Source organism: Ooceraea biroi, chromosome 5 (genome assembly GCF_003672135.1).
Source record: "Ooceraea biroi isolate clonal line C1 chromosome 5, Obir_v5.4, whole genome shotgun sequence".
Lineage (NCBI taxonomy): Eukaryota > Metazoa > Arthropoda > Insecta > Hymenoptera > Formicidae > Ooceraea > Ooceraea biroi.
Window position 1 is genome coordinate 3,148,226 of NC_039510.1, and position 18,991 is coordinate 3,167,216.

The 18,991-nt window shown below is 40.9% G+C and overlaps 3 protein-coding genes and 1 long non-coding RNA gene across 9 annotated transcripts; 3 read left to right on the forward strand and 1 right to left on the reverse strand.

Moving 5' to 3' along the window:
• Positions 1-1,454: 1,454 nt before the first annotated feature.
• LOC105287685 lies at positions 1,455-2,893 on the forward strand. 2 transcript variants are annotated; one of them, XM_011353390.3, is made up of 3 exons: positions 1,455-1,725; positions 1,807-2,011; positions 2,813-2,893. In XM_011353390.3, the coding sequence occupies exons 1-3, from the start codon at positions 1,655-1,657 to the stop codon at positions 2,840-2,842; spliced, it is 306 nt and encodes a 101-aa protein (XP_011351692.1). In that variant the 5' UTR covers positions 1,455-1,654; the 3' UTR covers positions 2,843-2,893. The 2 variants fall into 2 exon arrangements, with proteins under 2 accessions (XP_011351692.1, XP_011351690.1); XM_011353388.3 differs by having other exon boundaries at positions 1,469-1,725; positions 1,807-2,889.
• Positions 2,200-5,852, reverse strand: LOC105287686. 4 transcript variants are annotated; one of them, XM_011353393.3, is made up of 5 exons: positions 5,722-5,852; positions 4,362-4,420; positions 3,637-3,798; positions 3,242-3,366; positions 2,200-3,119 (listed from the first exon to the last, which is right to left on the reverse strand). In XM_011353393.3, exons 2-5 carry the CDS (start codon positions 4,400-4,402, stop codon positions 2,995-2,997), a joined length of 453 nt encoding a protein of 150 aa, XP_011351695.1. In that variant the 5' UTR covers positions 4,403-4,420; positions 5,722-5,852; the 3' UTR covers positions 2,200-2,994. The 4 variants fall into 4 exon arrangements, with proteins under 4 accessions (XP_011351695.1, XP_019889901.1, XP_011351693.1 ...); XM_020034342.2 differs by having other exon boundaries at positions 3,637-4,420; positions 5,722-5,760; XM_011353391.3 differs by lacking the exon at positions 5,722-5,852 and having other exon boundaries at positions 4,362-4,507.
• On the forward strand, positions 3,360-5,989 carry LOC105287688. The gene is made up of 4 exons (XR_895496.3): positions 3,360-3,564; positions 4,387-4,507; positions 4,593-4,658; positions 5,101-5,989. It is a non-coding gene; the product is annotated as an uncharacterized LOC105287688 (long non-coding RNA).
• A 2,017-nt stretch (positions 5,990-8,006) lies between these two features.
• Positions 8,007-18,873, forward strand: LOC105287689 (protogenin). Of its 2 annotated transcripts, none has more exons than XM_011353394.3 (19): positions 8,007-8,760; positions 9,136-9,386; positions 9,470-9,620; positions 9,705-9,927; positions 10,075-10,304; positions 10,383-10,519; positions 10,614-10,773; positions 10,853-11,137; positions 11,249-11,416; positions 11,497-11,688; positions 11,771-11,952; positions 12,043-12,190; positions 12,288-12,386; positions 12,470-12,623; positions 12,713-12,846; positions 12,928-13,326; positions 13,439-13,719; positions 13,822-13,929; positions 14,015-18,873. In XM_011353394.3, exons 1-19 carry the CDS (start codon positions 8,694-8,696, stop codon positions 14,234-14,236), a joined length of 3,591 nt encoding a protein of 1,196 aa, XP_011351696.2. In that variant the 5' UTR covers positions 8,007-8,693; the 3' UTR covers positions 14,237-18,873. The 2 variants fall into 2 exon arrangements, with proteins under 2 accessions (XP_011351696.2, XP_011351698.2); XM_011353396.3 differs by having other exon boundaries at positions 12,928-13,284.
• The last annotated feature ends 118 nt before the right edge of the window (positions 18,874-18,991 follow it).

Genomic DNA, 18,991 nt, shown 5'->3' on the forward strand with positions numbered 1-18,991 from the left:
TTTTTCATTTGTTTCATTTGCAATAACACAAACTGTTCTATAATAAACGAAAAGTGAACGAAAACAGTGATGTACTTTTTTTGGAAAACAAAGCAGTTTAGGACATATGTTTATATGACCTTTTCTTCTTAAAATAAGCCAAGGAATATCCTCCTTAAGTTTGTCTACTTACTTAGGAAACACCCTGTATATATATAGATTACACTTACTGCCCTTTGAACAAAATTAGTTTTGTAAAATCTTTACGGACATATTTTACATGTAAGTTACGTGTCAATTCTTTGCCAAACCAATATAACTTTATTTTTAAATAAAACTCTATTATTGTTTTTATCATTTTATGTTTGTGATTTTCTAATAAATCATTATCTAATACGTGCGCGTCAAAATTGGTAAAAAGATTTTGGACATTTATATTTCTTATTACGTGCAAAGTCATTCTTTGAAATGCGTGTTTTATTTTCTATTCTATAAATATTAAATATTTTTTCTGTAGTGCTCGTTATTGTATGAGGTGTGACCTCAATGATTAATCGACGTCCGTTCGTAAGTAAGTAAGGAGAAACCTTTCAGATTCAAGGATCCGTGCATCATCAATCATCGGAATTGCGGACCGATAATCGCAGAGAATTTAAGGAACCAAGTGTGAATTCTTTATTTCGAGACGATTTTTGTATTCCTGTTTTGGCTTTGTATCGTGTGATTGTACATGATTTGATACAACAATAACGAACCATTTTGTTTTCACTTAGAATTTGTCACTTATAACACCTCACATGCGTCATGAAACCATAGAACAAATGCTTCAGTCAAAGGTACATGTACGACTATTAGTTCTTGGCTTGGCCGTTGGGACGTGGGTGCGCTGAGACCTTGGATCGCGTCTTTTACCAGAGAGAAGCCCGAGAGCGGTCACGCTCGCGTTTTAACTGTAACGCCTCAAACGTGGACATTGAAGTGATTGAAGTGATTCTGTCTTTATTGCTCACTGAGTATTGAATAAAATAGAATGACGCCGCGAGCGTTGGGAGCGTCAAGTGGAACGCATATGTCCACGTTTGAGGCGTTAAGCCCGGTGTCCACGATGCTAGAAATCGGTCCGAGTTCTCGGTCCGAGAAATATGTAGCCAATCAACTTGCGGCTTTTCCGTAAAAGTGCAAGTTGATTGGCTACATATTTCTCGGACCGAGATCTCGAACCGATTTCTAGCATCGTGGACACCGGGCGTTGCAGTTAAAACGCGAGCGCGACCGCTCTCGGGCTTCTCTCTGCTTTTACATTACCTAAGTGGCAACGTTAGCAGTCCATAGGTATACAGTCAAAGGCGGCACCCGACATCCGATAGAAAGATGCGGTTTTTGGGAACATGGTTCCTCATTCGATGACCACACGAGTTGTCCTAGGGTCTTTTACTTCGTACGAAGTTCTCGAGATTGATCGAACTGAAGTAGGTCGATCTAGTGAAATCGATAAAGTTGCTTGGGAGGGAAACATGACAATTGATAACTTCACTCGCTCGGAATGATATTGAACTGTTAATTAAACGTCTGTTTCTTTTTTTTTTTTAATTCGAGGACTTGTCGAAGCGAATCATGAAATGATTAGGAGCTAGGAGCTACCCAGGTGAACGAAGGTAAATTGCAAAGCGCAAGAATGTTTCAACCGAGCCTGGAGCTGGACGACTCCGTGCCATCCTGGTGGGAAGCGGAATGCGTGCGATACGGGTGAGTTCGAGTCACGTTTTTCAATCACGTTTTGCAGTTCGATTCGAACGAACAACAGAACGGCTCGCGTTGATTGTGCAGGTTGAGTCACGCGCCCGTAAGACATCGGTTAACGGCAATAATGGGGAGGAGCCATGTGGTACGATTGACGGATCGTAGCTACATGATGCGGCTCACGTCCAGACTGCAGGAGGATCGCGAGGCGCGGCAAAGAACCCGCATCGAAGCGCGAAAATTGCGGCGTACCGCGATCGTACCGGAATTGCGCGGATCATTGCCCGGAAAGGTGACGAGTCGACGAGCTCGCAGATGCGTGACAAAACCTCACGCGGACGCGGCGAAGAAGTGCAAGCAATTACCGCAACTTTTGTTGACGGACTAGTCGGAATCTCCCTTCGAAATCCCAGTCCCAGCATGATGATTCATGAGTTTCAGTAATCTGTCTTTCAGTAACAATCGACAATGGCACTATACATTTTTTAACATATATTTCACAACGAAATGCATCAGAATATAATCATTAAAATAAAAGAAATTTTATTACATTTTCCTGTTGGTCCATCTTTTTTAGTCTGTGCTCATTGCCAGTCGGATCGACTATAAAAGTTGTTTTTCTTTGTACGGAAAGTAAAGTAAAGTTAAGTAAGAGCACTGCTAATCATAAGTTTGAAAGTTATCGAGCTTACGCTTCAGTTAGTAGTTACTTTTTGGATCGTAGTCGCTTCGTGTACATATTTTTTTCAGTTAATATTGTTTTTTTAACCATTTGTCAGGGATCATTTCTCTTGGGGAAAAATCTATATACAACATATATACATACTTTTTAAATCCGATTTACAAACTAAATGTTATTTTGTATGCTTTTTTGATTAATCAGCCATTCATTATCCAGCTTAAAGTCCAGTCCCATAGAGGCTGATTAATCAAGAGTTATATAATACTCAATCAAAGACAGTAATTAATTAATAAGTAAATTATATCATAAATTGTAAATTACAGAGTACATTGAGAAGTATTAAAAAATATTAAGAATAGGTTTAAGAATTAGACATCCAGCTAATATCTTAGTTACGAATCTCTGTTACAGATATGTATCAAAATACGAGAACAGTTTTGATAACATCTGTGTGTCAATTACGCTTAATAAATAACACGATTTGCCACGGAGTTACGCACGAAACAAGTGCTTAAAGACTAATCTCCCAATAATTAGTCCAAAGTTCAATTAGAATGGAGCACGGCGGTTAAGCGACAACGCATCAACAATCCTCAGACCGCCGTTTCTTTCTGTCCTCGTTTCTTCATCAAATGGAGCACAAACTGCTGATTGACAGGAACTCGCAGCAATATGCCTTTGGCGTTACGATCGATCGTGGCACGCACGTTATCGGGACCTGCGAGAGAAAAATCGCCACCTTTAGTCGTGATCAATGATTGGAGATCAGGATGAGAAGATCCAACGCATCCAACGTACGTTGATCGACCTCTTCCCTTCGAATGGAACTACCTGACCCACCTGTAATTTCCTCGTTCCATAAATCCGTATCATCCCATAACGGTGGAAAGCCCGACATGATTATTGAAGGATCGGGCGAGAACTTGTAGTGGTAATCTGTCCATCCGAATGACGTGAGACGATCTCTGGAAAATGACATGGAAAATAGAAAATAACTTGCATAACTCGACGGTCAATTGATGATCGACTTGAGCCTTCGCTACAATGACTTTAGCTTTAATGTGCAGTTTATTGTGCAATGAAGGTGGCGAGGGATTTTTCCGATACAAATCCCCGACGTAAGATAGCGTGCGCTTGAGAACGACTGAGAAATATCAATCGAGGTAAATTATACAAGTGCGAGGTGAGAAGTTTTTAACTTTCTCGCTTATTATTAACACGGGATGCGTACATACTCGTACAGCTTGTCGAGTTCTTGCTTGTCCGGCGCTTTCATCCAGCCCAACAGAGTCAAGGGCATTGGATAGTAATGCATGTGATAGTGTTGTACATTCTGCTTGGGCGGTTGCTTTTTTGTCCTCAATGACTGAAAAAACTCTGTCAGAGCCTTTCTAGGACTGAAATGTGACAGGCAGAAGTTCAGTATAGAATCCTTGAAACGGATCGAAGATTCCCCAAGTATTCTCGAGGCTAAGGCTACTCCTTGTTTGTTGTACATTTCTTATGCATGGTTTTTCAATTTCAAGAGTTTGCCTTTCTAGGAATCGAAGTGTCGTACTCGCAGAATAATAGTCGATGACTTTGTTCGATATTTTCAACGAGAAAGTCATCCTTGACCGTTTGTACAGTAATTTCGAGGCACTTAAAATTTCCCGAAAATTAATTTCTTGCATGGGCGCCCGGAGGGGGGCAAGGAGAGGCAGTTGCCTTCCCCCCTGGAATTGAAAAATTGCAATGTTAAAATTCTAAATCATAAATTGAAAAATTCATAAATAAAACGAAAAGAAAACACATAAATTATATGTCTGATACAATAAGTTTCGAAATGAAAATTTTCCTTGTTTTTTACTTGAGTTTCTTTAGAGGGATCTTAAGATTTTGTCCCTCTCGAATTTTTTTCTGCGAGCGCCCATGTCTTCTCGTGTAAACACAAAGATACAGAAAAAGACTATTCACTCACTATTCGAAAAAAAATTCTTCCGTAGGTCCAGCCAGTAGCATGACGAGCAACACCGCAAACTGGAAATTACCACAATGATTAGAATCGTTGGAATCTTGTTTGTCCTTTATGTCTTGTATCATGCGTTTCTTTCATGCACGTGAAACGTAAGTAAGAAATGGTAATCATCGATAATTTCAATCAATGTGATTTGCATTACATTACTAGTAAAGATCATTTTTTTATTTTTAGCAGTTTATAAATCGCGCGGTTACTTCTTCCACAAAAAGGGGAAACCATTTTATACCGGCTATCAAGGTATTTGTTCACGTCTATCCATTTACTTGCAATATTAGCTGCGTCTTCATATTGCAGCACTAAAACAACTCGCAAATTGGCAAATCAAGTGCAAATACGCTCGTTGTGCGATACGTGTACGCGCAAACTGAGAATTTCGATGAAACTAGATCGTTTTATAGGCGCACTCTTGTCCTCTTTCTCCGCACGCTCGTGCTCTTTATTTTTCCCGCGGTGACGGTTCTTTGAGCTGTCTTGCTACGACAAGCATTCACGTGTCAAGAAAATAACTCATTGCATCGTTACGAATTTTCTCGCGCCAAATTTGGCACAAGTTTATTTACCGGAATGTTATATAGAATGCTATGATAGATATGATATGAAAATTTATTACGAGTCACGGTAATCGTTCAAGGCTTTTTACCTTTCTTATTTCTAAATGCGAATCTGCTTTTCTCTCCAGGCCTCACGACAGTGAGAATGCACAGTGAGAAACAAGAAGACTCACCGACTTGCTCGTTTAACTAAATGGAAATCGATGTTTACCTGGCACACAGGATGTTCCACGTACCATTCTGATCACGAATATTACGATTATACCTCGCGGGCACCTTTCACATACGCGCGCGCAAAACGAAGTGAAGAAAAGTGAAATTGACATTGTCGGTTGATTGGACTCTTGGCGCCTCGGGTTTACCGAGTAATTATCGCGTTCTTGCGGCTTTAGGCGTCGCGCGTTTTAATTCAGTCGTTTATCAAACTTATTTTCATATACACTTCAGATCGCTGAAAAACCGATTCTGAACTAATTTGAAATCTAATTTGAAAGAAAAAAATGGTTATCTCAAACGATTGAACATATCGACTTGTTTTAACGGAGCGTCGGCGATTATTGATTGATCTCTTCGAGACTGAAAAAAATCAAGGCTGTCCTACTAGCACGATTTTGAAGTAAATGAACGAACACTTTCGCGAACGCAGAAGGGTATATATATCTCCTTTTTTTCATGTATGATGACGACGACAATGATAATGATGATGATAGCGGAAATCAGCAGTTTCTATTTCGTGCAAACTCACTCACTTTGATGTGAAAGGCACGAAGAAGCTTATACCGGCCGTGTCCATTTCTCTCAACGAGGACGACGAACAATAGTTATCTGCGCTTGTGGATGTATCCGAGGCGCGATTATATGCACAGTTTCTGTCAAATGCAGCGTCGTTTCGCATGAAAGGATCGATTTTGTTCACGAGCTGTCCAACGATCGCACTGCCCTGGGAAGAGAGCTTCCACTTTCGATTAACTGGAATGAAACGGGATACTTGTCAATTCTTATTAAAAAAAAAAAGAATCATCCGGTTTCTTGCGGGACTGTTTTGCGACCGCCTCGGGATCCCCTGCCGCTACGATTGATGGGCGCAACCCCGAGTCGATACCGAGAACTTTCCCTGTGAGAGAAAGCCGAGCACAGGGTCATGGACGGTGATGACTGTCGGAAAATTGTTGAACAAACCGGTTGCAGTCGTCATTTCCCGATCTACTCGTCGTGGCCGTCGTTGTGCTCGTTGATATACGTGACATGTGACTTATGCCGTACCTATTTCTAGAAATAAAAGTACCAGAAAATGTACCGCGCACGCAGGCACGGCGATCGCGATTTCTCTCGCACGCGACATCGCCTGTATCTGTATATGTAATATATTATAAGATTATATATATATATAGATATATATATATATAAAAAAGATATAAAGCCTGAGAAAAAACCAGGATACATGTATAATATACGGGATACGGTTTGTACACAAAAACAATGCAATTTTATCATTAAAGTTTACTTTAACATCAAATAACAAATAAATTCTCTTTAAATTAATAAGAAAATGCGTTCTGCATTTTTTTCGCGATTGAAGTTGCTTTGACCCCATGCGCCTGACTTTTCCCTTAGGATATTTTCAGAACAAGAGAGAATAGTAAACTTATGCGGAATACCTTCGCGTGAAAAATCTTTTTCTCTTGAAACACAGATCTTTTATATTCATATTATTTGAATGTCGGTCATTCACATCAGTCATAAGGATTCTCACATAAATCTTGTTTACGTCGTCTCTGGTACTGCTGCAAGTGCCATTGACACAGGAATATATGGACGGAGCCTATGCTACGAACTCAGGCAAGGGGGGTTATGAGATTTGCGGTAAGGAGAGGCTGCTGGCAAATCGGGCGAGTTCGGCTGTTCTCGACATCGCCCGAATGATACTTGATAAAGTTTTGTAAAGTTATGATACTGAAATTACATGTACGATGAGTTATTGTGTTGTGTCGGAATGTAGCAATCGCATTAATGCAAAAAGGAAAAATTGGCAACAACTTATGAAAGAAAATGATCCGAAAATTTCTTTTCATCTGTAAGTAAAATACATACAATTGTAGGTTATGCACAATGCCGGTAAAACGTTTCAGATATTGTTATGTGTTTATTATTATATTCATATGAATAATTGTTCGATAACAGTTTTTCATTTATAGTTGTTATTATAATTCATATATTTAATAATAATAATATATACGATATATTTGACTATATATATATATATATTTATTATTAAATATATGAATTAATAAAAACTATAAATGAAAAACTGTTATTGAACAATTGTTCATATGAATATAATAATGAACAAGCCAAAATTCTTTCTTAACACCGCCAGTAGATAATTTCAGTAAACGAGTACGATTAATATTCGACACAACTGGCTATAATTCTCTTTATTAGAACGACGTTTCGACCATACGGGATGTGGTCCTCTTCAGTAGGTGACAATGTTACATCTAAATTACGTTAAAAATATAATAATTAAATAAGATTGTCTTTCGGTGCCACCATTACTCGGTCTAGGTGTATAATCAAGCCAAAATTCTTTCTTAACACAATAATAATAAATTTAAATAATAATAAACACAACAATATCTGAAACGTTTTACCGGCATTGTGTATAACCTACAATTGTATGTATTTTACTTACAGATGAAAAGAAATTTTCGGGTCATTATTTTCTTTCATACGTTATTGCCAATTTTTCCTTTTTGATTAATGCGATTGCTACATTCCGACACAACACAATAACTCATCGTACATATATATATATATATATATATATCACTGGCGAAACCGAACATACCCGAACAGCCGAAGTTACACGAAGTGCCAGTGCTCTCCCCTTACCGCTAATCTCAGCTTCCCCTCGTAAAGGCTCCGTCCATATATTCCTATGTCAATGGCAAGTGCTTTTGCGGAATTGTCGATAAAATAGATCGCATGTGCATAGGTCGCTGCTGCACGATCATAGCGATACCGTCTCTCGATAACGATGCAATACACGCTCTCTGATAGGTGGAGGCGATGATGGCTCGGTCGAGACTTGGGCTTCGAGCCGCCAGGCGGCGGTAGTGTACGAGGACGCCCGTGAGGAAGATGGCGGACAGGAACGAGGAAGCCGCGTGCGCCGAGAAACAGTACGCGCAACGATAAAACTTGGCTCGTGAGTGACTTGGTGCGTGCGTGCGAGTCATTCCCCGAGCACGGTGGCCGAGCACGGGGTCGCGTCGATCGTGCCGTAACGTGTCGCGCGATCTCGGGCGGTCGGGATCCGCGCGCGGACGCCGTCTCTCCCTTTCTCTCTTTCGCGCCGCGCCGGTCGACGATGTGAGGCGTTTCAACGAGCGCGAGGTAAAACACCGCGAGGGGGGCGTGGGGAGAGAGGGGAGGGAGGGTGCTCCAGCTTGGCGAACGGAACGGTCGACCTGCTGCGGCGGCAACTCCTCCGATTCTTCCTCGGCCCCGACGCGAGGCCTTCGATCGACGTCAAACATGCGGCGGCGAATTTTCCACGCGAGCGACTCGACGACGAAGACGACGACAAAGAAGTCGAAGAAGAAGGCGGCAACGACAAATCGACGACGGCGCGTCACGATCGTGCTCCAGTGAGAATACACAACACACACACATACACGCACACACGCACCGGTGCGCGGTAGCCGATGAGCGCGGATATATGGCGGCGCGAGTACTCTTGCTGAGCGTCTTGATTACGGAAGTGCTGAAGCCCGCTTGTGCCGCAGGTGCGTGCATCCGATTCTCTTTGCGCGCAATGCCCCAATTTCCTTCGGAACTCGTGTTCCGAGTGTCCGTTTGTGTGCACGAGCTTCGGGTCGACGATGTCTGTACAAGCTTCTTCTGAGCCCAGGCGTCGTTTTCCCGAAGACTTATGAGTTTGCACACGTGAATCTGTGTATGAGTAACGGGGCAGTCTGTAAAATTGACTCTCCGGTGAGGGCAGTGATCCATTTGCCACTGCGGAGAGACAAAGAGACCTTGGCAGCAAATTATTAAAGACAAAGCTGCATTTCAACATTGTTGTTGCTGTTGCCGAAACGTCGCGGCTTTGATATCGCATGAAATATTGCGATTTGCGCTAACTGGTCTGATTTTCACAGGTGTTAAAGGTATCGGGGGGAATGTCAGTGGCAGGAACGTATCTAAACTAGATGGTTCCGACGCTGGTAAAGGATTAACATTGGAAATTCAACCTAGCGGCCATGTGATACTTGGGAAAAAGGGTATTACGCTCAATTGCGTAGCTGGCTCGAATGAGAATATACTTTGGTTGCACAATGGAATGCCAGCACCTCCGTGTGGTCTTACGCGCTGTGTTCTTCTTCCGAATGGCTCTCTTCACTTTTACAAGGTAGATGCTACCGTAACATTTGTGTTTATCATTGCCGAGTTGCAATACATGTGAAAACTAATTGTGATGGATGTTACATGCAGAAACAAAATTTACAAATGCAAAAGTTCAAAGAAAAGGAAAGGAATAGTATTGTTAACGCTAGAAACGATAATAAAGATGAGTATCGCTGTGTAGCACGTACCAGTTTGGGAGGATTGATACGTTCAGCTCCTACATTTATTCAAATAGCAGGTAGATGCGACACCTCGTGCACGTATGTGTGTATACATACATATACGTATATATATGTTGCAATTACAATCGTATGTGTTACAGAACTTGCCCATGTATTCAAAGAATCTCCTGAAAATATTATTGTTCGAGAGGGCGAAGTTGCAAGATTATCTTGCTTGATCGACAGTGTTCCTTTCCCACCCAATATTACATGGCAGCATAATGAGACATTGTTATCCTATGATAATGAATCAAAGTATTCTGTGGTACCACCAGGTGTTCTGTATATAAATGCAACGAAACTGTCAGATGCTGGCTCATATAGGTACGACGATAATTCTCGTTAATTTATTGCGAATTGAAAGAAAGTGTGCTGTCACGTAGAAACGATCTGATTATTATTAATCCGGTGGCTCTGTGGTAATCTTGTAACTAACAACGTAATGTAACAAATCATTACATTACATTTCAGGTGCATAGTCACTAATGAATTTTTAAAGAAAGCTAGAAAGAGCAGAGAAGCAAAACTAACGGTTATCTCGAGGGTGGAGGGTGACAAGCCGCGTACAACAACATCGATCTTATTTCCACAAGTTTCGTACAATCATTGGCTGCTTAACGGATCGAGTCTTAATCTGGCATGTGCCGCATCCGGTTATCCGTTACCATTCATTACGTGGTCATTTATTCCTCGTTACATAGGTAAAAAGCAGAGCTAGTAGCTTAAGACACACGCAAATATACGCGACCTGATTATATTTCGAGTGTATCTGTTTTCAGATAATGTTACGCAACCTCGCATCCTTCTTAATTCTACCGGCATTGGCATACTGTCGTTGAGGAACGTGAGCATCTCCAATGCCGGTATCTATCTGTGTTCCGCGAAGAATTCTGTCACCCACGAGTTTGAAGTACAGGTGGGTGATGGTCGCCATCAAGCAGAGAGGCATTTTTGCTTTCATTTATTGTAAATTCCGCGATTACGCTCATTTGTCCCTTGAATTGTTGCAGAATATTACTGTAGACGTAGTGATACCACCATCATTTATAAAAACGCCGACGAACCAAGTCTGCCCGAACGGGAGAACTGCGAGATTCGAGTGTCAGGCGCAAGGACTACCCGTACCTCGGATCTACTGGCTAAAAGACTCGTTGAACATTACTAACAACGGTAATTGGCGGAAAGGAGGAGTGATCGAATGCGAGAGAGATTGCGAAACTCGTTATTACAATCGTGCATACGATTACAGGTCGCAGAACAACTTACGTTAAGGAATACAATAAAATAGAACTAGCGATATCAGCAACGGTGCCGTCTGACTCCGGCGTGTATCAGTGCGTGGCGGTGAATTCGGCGGGTGAAATTTGGGCCGCTGGCCGGCTCCAAGTGAACACGTCGCGCAACAGTCCCGCCACACCCAGCTCACTAAAATGTCACGCTGTTTCGCCAGTTAAGATCTTGATTTCGTGGGAACCACCAAAGTCTCTACCATATACCAGTATTACAGCTTATACCGTCCATTATAGTCCCGTAGGTGAGTCGGATTCTACTCTGGGATAAGTAAACGACAGCTCCGGGAGGATTGTCGAATCGATTACGCGCACGTATGTTCGTACACACCTTTAATACGTATTTTCGACGACAGAAGGTGGCAAGGAGGAAGTTTCCCCACCGGAACCAGGCAACTCCACGTCTGTAGAAGTGACGGAACTTCTCGAGCCGTTTACAAATTATTCGTTTTACGTACGCGTGTGGAATAATTATGGTGCTAGCGATCAGTCGGCTACCATCCAGTGTTCCACAGCTCCAAGTGGTACGTGTGTCCTCGTGTATTTCTATTAATTTCACGTAACGTAGCGATCTAACGGATTGTTATTTCGATTTCGTCCTTAGTTCCTAAAAGCGCACCAAAAATGAACGTGGATGTAACCAGTAGTACAAAACTAAATGTATCGTGGGAGCCTTTGAGCAAGAAGGAATCTCGCGGCATCGTGGTAGAATACAAATTACAATGGAGACTCCATCAGCACTCGTATTCGCAAGTACTTTATTTGCCCGCCACCATCGAGCATTACATACTTTCCGGTACGATTATTGTGCCTGTCATTCCTCGTCTTTCGATGCTCTGTGACGCACGTAACGCCTAATAGCATTGTTGCGCTTGCAGATTTAATACCTGCAGCGCAGTACGATCTTCGGGTATTGGCACGAACGAAGCAGGGTTGGCCCAACATCAGCGAAACGCAGTTGGATTGGACTACTGTGACCATGCCGCCTTCCGAATCTCAATTTACCATAAGGAATATCGTGGACATCCAAATATTAATTGTGAACGCTTCGGTGGTTAAGGTACGTGTTGCATACGAATCGTAAGACTCAACATTCTCATTACTATTCAAATGATCTCGTCGCGTAAGATAAATGTTTCTGATAAACTAGATGAAATGGAAGATCAACTTGGAGCAAAACGATCAGATTGAATCAAAATTCGATTCCTGGAAGGTCTACTACAAAAATCAATATGGTGAGGAATCAAAACCTATTTTTCTACCACAAAACGCCACCGAATGGCTCTTTGATACTCTAGGTAAGTGTCTTTCGGTCGGAACATATTTATTTCTAACATATCGATAATTAAATTAATTAATTAGATAATTAAAAGACGTGCATTTACTTTTATTCAGATATGAACGTCTCTTACACGATGGTTTTGTGCATGATGAGTTCGGACCAAGTAACAGATTGCTTGACGAAACACATACAAACTGCGCAATCCGATCCTAGTAAGTTCACTTCGGTCCGGCGCTTATTACATCCATATGTAGAAAAGAAAATCAATTTTAATGCTCGATATCTCGTAACTCAGATACTGTACCAATGTCTTTGGAAGCCATCCCTGCCTCATCCACGTCGATTAACTTAACGTGGACATTGTCCGACGCGCATGGTGCGGGTTCGTTTGAGCTGTGTTATCATGCGGTGCATATGCAACTTTCCGACGGTTCCAAGTGTTTCATTATGTGAGTGAACGTTCCGTATGTTTAAAACAAACGTATTCGCACGTACCTACAAACGTATCTAACGACATAAATTTACAAACATGTTACAGAGACGATACGAGAGCGAACGTGGACAAGCTGAAGCCTTTCACCCTATATCAGTTTAAAGTGAGAGCCATTAGGCACGACGCGAATCAAACGAGCCTTTACAGCGAGTCTATAGAATGTTACACGAACGAGGATGGTGAGAATCCAATTATCGTCCAACGGAACGAAACGGAATGGCGCGGATCAGATTTTTATCCCAGATATCGTAACGTTGCAGTTCCTGGCAAGGTCGAGGAGGTGCAATGGTTCTTGGACAACAATACAAAGGTACAAATCGCGTGGAAGGAGCCGAGCAACGTGAACGGCGTCATACAAAGTTACTTCGTCGCGTACACCATGGACCTGATGGAATCGACGGCGGCATGGAGGAACGTGACCGTGCCCGGCAACAGGACGTTGACGGCTCTGCCGGGTTTAGCGCCGGGAAAACAGTATTTCGTTGTGGTGCGGGCGGCTACGAAAGCCGGTTACGGGAAACCGTCGAATCCTATTAGGATCATTACCGGCGGCGGTAGTGGTGCTGTTGGTGGTGGTGCTGCTACTGGTGGTGCGTCGAAAGTACCTGTCTCGCCTGGTAAGCAGAAACCACCGCAGAACGCCAAACCCAATAAGATGGGTGAGTGGAACAGCACGCGTAGATCTCAACGTGATAATAATAATAATAATTATTATTATTATATCGCGTATATGTGCGTAATTTTATCATAATTTTCTTTTAAAAACAATAGGTGTGATTATCGGATTGAGCATAAGCTTCGCGTTCATCGCGATATGCCTGTGCAGTATATACTGCCGACGCAAGTTTGAGAAGTCTCGGCTGTCGAGAAATAACGCCCAGTCTGCGAAGGGATGTGCGTTGTCGCGAAATGGTAACGGATGCTGCGTGGAGCGATCTTCCACGTCTATGGGTCAACAACAGGCGAGCGTCGCCAGTGCTTCGAACGAGATTGAGCTGGCTGTGCTGTGCCCGTCGTCACCGATTGAAACGAACCCGCATTCCGACGCCAAGGTGATGGAATTTTGGACACTTGTTTTCGACACGAAATCATTTTTCTCTCTTTTTTTTTCACGTGTCGGCAGGTAATATAACTTAATAATATGCGTTTTGTAGGGTGCACAGTCCAATGGGGTATTTGAGATTTGTGCAAAGGAGCCCTTGCTGTCGCCGTGGGAGATAAACGGAGACTCGAAGGACGTTCACATTATGGAGAATCCTCAGGTATCTTGTTATGAGGAGTTCAACGTCTCGTTGCAAGACAGCGCGTAACACGTTTGTTAACATCTCGCTTCTGTTCTGATTGCAGTACAAAAGGAGAGGCAGTTCCGCCTCGCGTAATCAACGGGTAGACGAGGAGGAGGAAGAAGAGGAGCAAGATTTAGAAGGTACGCAGCTCACAATGGTCAATTGTACTTTAGGCAGTAGCGCTAGCAGTTTAAATAACAATTCAGGATGTCCGGATGGCGAGACTTCGTCGTCACCAAAAGCCGCGCACGTGTCTGCTCCGGCGCTCGGACCAAATGGGTGAAGGTGCGTTAAGGCAATATGCTACCGTGTTCATGCTTCTCGCAGTATCGAGGTACAATAGGTAGGATTATATACGATTATCCTGCCATTTCCCTCTCTACGATGAATCCACATGCGCTGCGTCGATCGTAGTCTCGTTGCGAATCGAGATACGAAAAAACCTGTGAATTCCGGTGTGCCTCCCGCGCCTGGAAGCAAAAGCAATGCAAAACTGCACAACAACCTCGCGGAGTCCGACGCGATTTAGCTTGCTGCAATAGACTGGGATACTCTCCGATGCACGATCGATGTAAATAGGAACACAACTGGCCACAGTGACTCGTGGTTGAATTCGTGTATGTACAGGTGTTGAATTTAAGATGTTTGACAGAGAGTGACAGACGCGTAAACTCTTTTGCAGAGATAAAATGTTTCCGAGATTATTGCGAGATAAAACTAAGGCCATGCAGAGGCGAATGTGAGCCACTTTCAGTTTCAGTATTTTTCAAAATCATTTAACGCTGATGTTGAAGCATAGATTGTCCGTTGAAAACTGCTCACTTTGTCACTCTCTGTCAATCGTTAAAGATAATCGATGTTTCTCATTCAGTACGCGAGTCACATAAATCAAGCCGTCAAAATTGAGAGATGCGCGAGTATAATGAATTTAATGCAGAATGAAACAGTACATTTCCAGTACTCCTGTGTACATAAGATGTACATGAAACAGGATAATTGTTGATTTTGAGTATGTCCATAAGACACTTTGAATACTGATAGTAAGAGATTCGCGAATGGGTGTGCACATACCTTCGCTTTTGGGAACAGAAAATCAATGGCTAGGATTGCTAGGACGCAGGCGGGCTCAGTGGCCTAAATTCAGTCGGCGATTTTTCCATTCTGATGACACTTTTTGGGACTGACGATTGCTTAAAACGGAGCAATGACACTGATCATTCCAAAATAAGTTTTCCATCGATAATGTTTAAGTATAAAACGGACGTGAAAAGAACTTGTTAGTATTAAGAAAAACAGGGAAAGGCTCTAACGAGATGCTATGCGTTTTAGAAATATTAAGAAAATGTTTTGTCTTGTTTTCTTTCCTTTCTTCTTTTTTCTTTCTTCTTTCATTTTATCATACCGTATGTGTGTCATTAAGGTTTTATTGCGTTTCTGCAAAGACTCGTGTGATTTCTTGGAGGAATCAAAGTTAAATCCTTTTTGCATTTTTGAAGCTAGCGTACGCAAATGAAAGATCATTCGTTGAGTAGCACCTAAAATATTTGACATAAGTTTGTGTTAGTTTAGAGCGGATATACGATACTTTAAATTAAAGAAGGATCCTATGAATGGGAAGAATAATCGCAGAGTGAACAAACGGCAAGGAAATAGCAAGGGAAATAGATCATCTCATTCTCACAATCATCCACTTTTACAAGAGATCTTAAAGACTGGTATACCAATAGACACGATACTCTTTTTATAATAAAATAACGGAGCTAAACTTTTGCGATAATAATCTGCGATAAACTTAGGGGAATCTTTCCATGCTCTTCTCGGATTTCTTTCCGTTCATACGATTAACGCTAATGTCGTTCTAGGTAAACGAGGTAATTAGGTAATCGATACGATTAGTACGATACGAATTAAGTGGATGTTTTGTTGTACGATATTTAGCGTGTTAACTGATAAAGCAGTTATGTATATTGCGCGAAAACAGAAAGAGGAAGCAGCACGGGACGAACAGCTACAAGACACAAGATTCCAGACTGGTGCATGTTACCATGACAGAAAAAACCCAACACAGTACCTGATAGAATAAGCTATATCTTTTAGAGTGAGACGTAGAAATGTCAATGTTATTACTGTACCTCCATTATAATTGTTATTTATTACATTTTACATTCAGTGCATACATTTTTAGAAATGAACACTCAATGATTACACTTGGATCATGCAATAACATAGTCACCGTGAAGCACAGTACGAGAGCAAGCTAGAGTTAATTCAGTCTGCACATATTAAAAAGACTATATATATCATATCTTCATTCCATAGAGTATTACATTTCTCGCATTTTCTCGTAACAGAGATCCGCTGCAAACCGGTTAGAGTGTACGCGAGTGAAGGCGTTTCAAGAACATTTTCATTTTAGTCACGCGAGATTAGATAACCGCTGTTATTACACTAGAGACTCGGACTCGGTGAAGCGTTTAAACGTTCGGTTGATGCACCATGATTTACTTATTCCGTTTATCGAACTTCGCGAATTACGATAGCTCTATATTGTTTACAGATCATACATTCATACAATTCCACAAGGTAGAAAGGATTATTTTATTTATACATGATACATAGAACTTGTTATATGTATTATAGATATAATTATGAGAGGACTTTTTTCACACAGATCATATATATACGATATTGTACCTATATACCTTCCTAAGTAAACGATCCTTATTTGCAGTTTTTCTTTGTTGCGAATGTGCAACGCACATTCAACTTGTGTCTGGCTTTATTTATGGAAGATTTTATTTAATTAATCTGTTTTGCGTTTGTTGTCGTATATGTAACATAATGCCTGTTACACATCTCATATCATTTCCACATTTGTTGATACCCTCATACATGCTTTCCCGTGTACTCTTGTATTTGTGATGTCTTGGAGAAGTTTTACGCAGTTCTACACAGCGCGTTGATGAAAACATTAAGTTGGCGTGTATTAACGAGACTAATTAGGACGCAGAATCGATTGTTCCTTGGTTGATCATTGCGCGTTGTTAGTATTATGCACCAGAAAGGTATACTCGCACGTTATTACATTCTACGTTTCAAAAGATATGTCTGTATGATATCTGCGGCATACAGCGGAGAGCACTTCGAACAATAATTTCGACAGAGCCATTAATTATCAAAAGAGAGTATTCTGACATCAAAAAAGAGAGAGAGAGATTGATCTTAGAGTGGTATGCGCGGTTGAGTGATGTATAAGCAGCAGAAAGTATATTATAATAATCATAGAGTAATAATGATTGCTTTTACGAGCTGTTTTATTTTCTTGATCAATCTTTGACCGGCAGTCGTATGAATTTCGCGGAAGAAGTTTGAGTTTACGCTTACCAAAACTCTGTCCTCATCCTCTTTACATTAAGTAGCGTAATTAACTAGACTTCCCTAAACTGTAATGTGTATTTTGTACACCGTTCACGTCTATTTGGCTGCGCCGTTCTTGATTTTACGTGTCACGTTGTATTATGCAGAGGGACACTTCACTAGGAAAATAGCCGCAGCGGCGAGCAAACGCCAGCAGCAATCAGCAATTTAATTCAATGATAAACGCTCCGTACGTACTATTAATGTTTTTTAATAATTTCTCTCATGGATGTGATAAGTTTTAGATGTCGTAAACATAAATAAGACTATAGAGTCGCCGTGCCGAGAGGTATTAATCGTATTAACTGTACAAAGTGCCTCGCGTAAAGCGCAACAAGCTAGTCGCCGAAAAGAAACAGTTGAGCAAATTCAAGCAGATTCAAGTAGAAATATCCATCGTTGAATCTCGTAGCTGGCAAAAATTATTTTCGACCAATCGGCAACTCTTGTAACGCTTTAGGTGACGCGTCTCGTATGTACAAAACAAAAAGAAAATAACATTACCTTACATTACTTTAGTAATGTAACACACAAAGAGCAATAAGCATCATCGTAGATAGTAGTGTTGTTCACATTACTACGAATGCAAGTGTCAGAAGTGACGTGATATCATAAGATGTAACACTTATCACATTATGTTCATTGATCACCGATTACCATAATTTACCGAGCTAGACACGATCAGTATCGTGGATTTTATAATGATTGATCATCTTTCATTTATCCTTCGCTATCTTAATTTAGGAACCTACAACAAGGCAGCCAAAGACGAGAGAGACATGCATTTTATCGCCCTTTCAATCGCATAGTTTATAGATAAAATTCATGCAGGATTATCTGTCTAATTTCTTGACATTCTTTCTACGCAAGAGCACGATATAATTCATTAGACGAGCTGTAATCGAACACACCCAGCAGCAAATGTCGACTGTATTGTAACGGCGGCTCTAGTCGAACAAATATACCTCCGTAATAATCACTCTACATCCCGAGAGTGATTTACATTACTTAATTTTAACTTAACTTTGGTACCTATTAGACTATTGTTCACTTTTATGCAGTTTACCTCAAAGAATATATTTTCACGCCCGGTGAATACGTACAGACGCGTGTATACATTATATTACATATATATACACACACACATATAGATATATATATATATATATCTCAATAATTTTATTCATTTATGCTATATATTATATCGTTAATTATAATAATTATTACATATTAAGAAGACTTTATTAACTTATTTTTCGTAAGTTCCCACATCTCAACCCTTTTTTATTTCGACGATTATTGACGTTCTTAGGGTGCAGTTACTTTGTACATACTCTTCATCTACGATTGTACATATAAATATATTACCTGCGAAGAACATTGAAGAATATTCTTTGCGAAGAATATTCTTTTAATATATTACACGTATAATGAAACTACATGAAATATTATAATCTTATTGTTTGAACTATTAAGACTAAATACAGGAAATATTTAATAATATTGTTGACCCTTCTTGAACACATCGTCTTGTTGTAATCACTGATTAAATAAAATTAAGACTACATAAATGGATTTAATGCAAAAAATATGTTCCCTCTACAGCGTGGTGAATCTATGG

Bases quoted from the DNA above. Each gene is read 5' to 3' on its own strand.
- LOC105287685 (XM_011353388.3), top strand. From the start codon at position 1,655: ATGTTTCAACCGAGCCTGGAGCTGGACGACTCCGTGCCATCCTGGTGG. The intron at 1,726-1,806 runs GTGAGTTCGAGT...TTGATTGTGCAG, and splicing joins GCGGAATGCGTGCGATACGG to GTTGAGTCACGCGCCCGTAA.
- LOC105287686 (XM_011353391.3), bottom strand. From the start codon at position 4,483: ATGATACAAGACATAAAGGACAAACAAGATTCCAACGATTCTAATCAT. The intron at 3,367-3,636 runs GTATGTACGCAT...GTCATTTTCCAG, and splicing joins GAACTCGACAAGCTGTACGA to AGATCGTCTCACGTCATTCG. The intron at 3,120-3,241 runs GTGGGTCAGGTA...TTTCTCTCGCAG, and splicing joins ATGGAACGAGGAAATTACAG to GTCCCGATAACGTGCGTGCC.
- LOC105287689 (XM_011353394.3), top strand. From the start codon at position 8,694: ATGGCGGCGCGAGTACTCTTGCTGAGCGTCTTGATTACGGAAGTGCTG. The intron at 11,417-11,496 runs GTACGTGTGTCC...TTTCGTCCTTAG, and splicing joins GTGTTCCACAGCTCCAAGTG to TTCCTAAAAGCGCACCAAAA. The intron at 13,327-13,438 runs GTGAGTGGAACA...TAAAAACAATAG, and splicing joins CGCCAAACCCAATAAGATGG to GTGTGATTATCGGATTGAGC.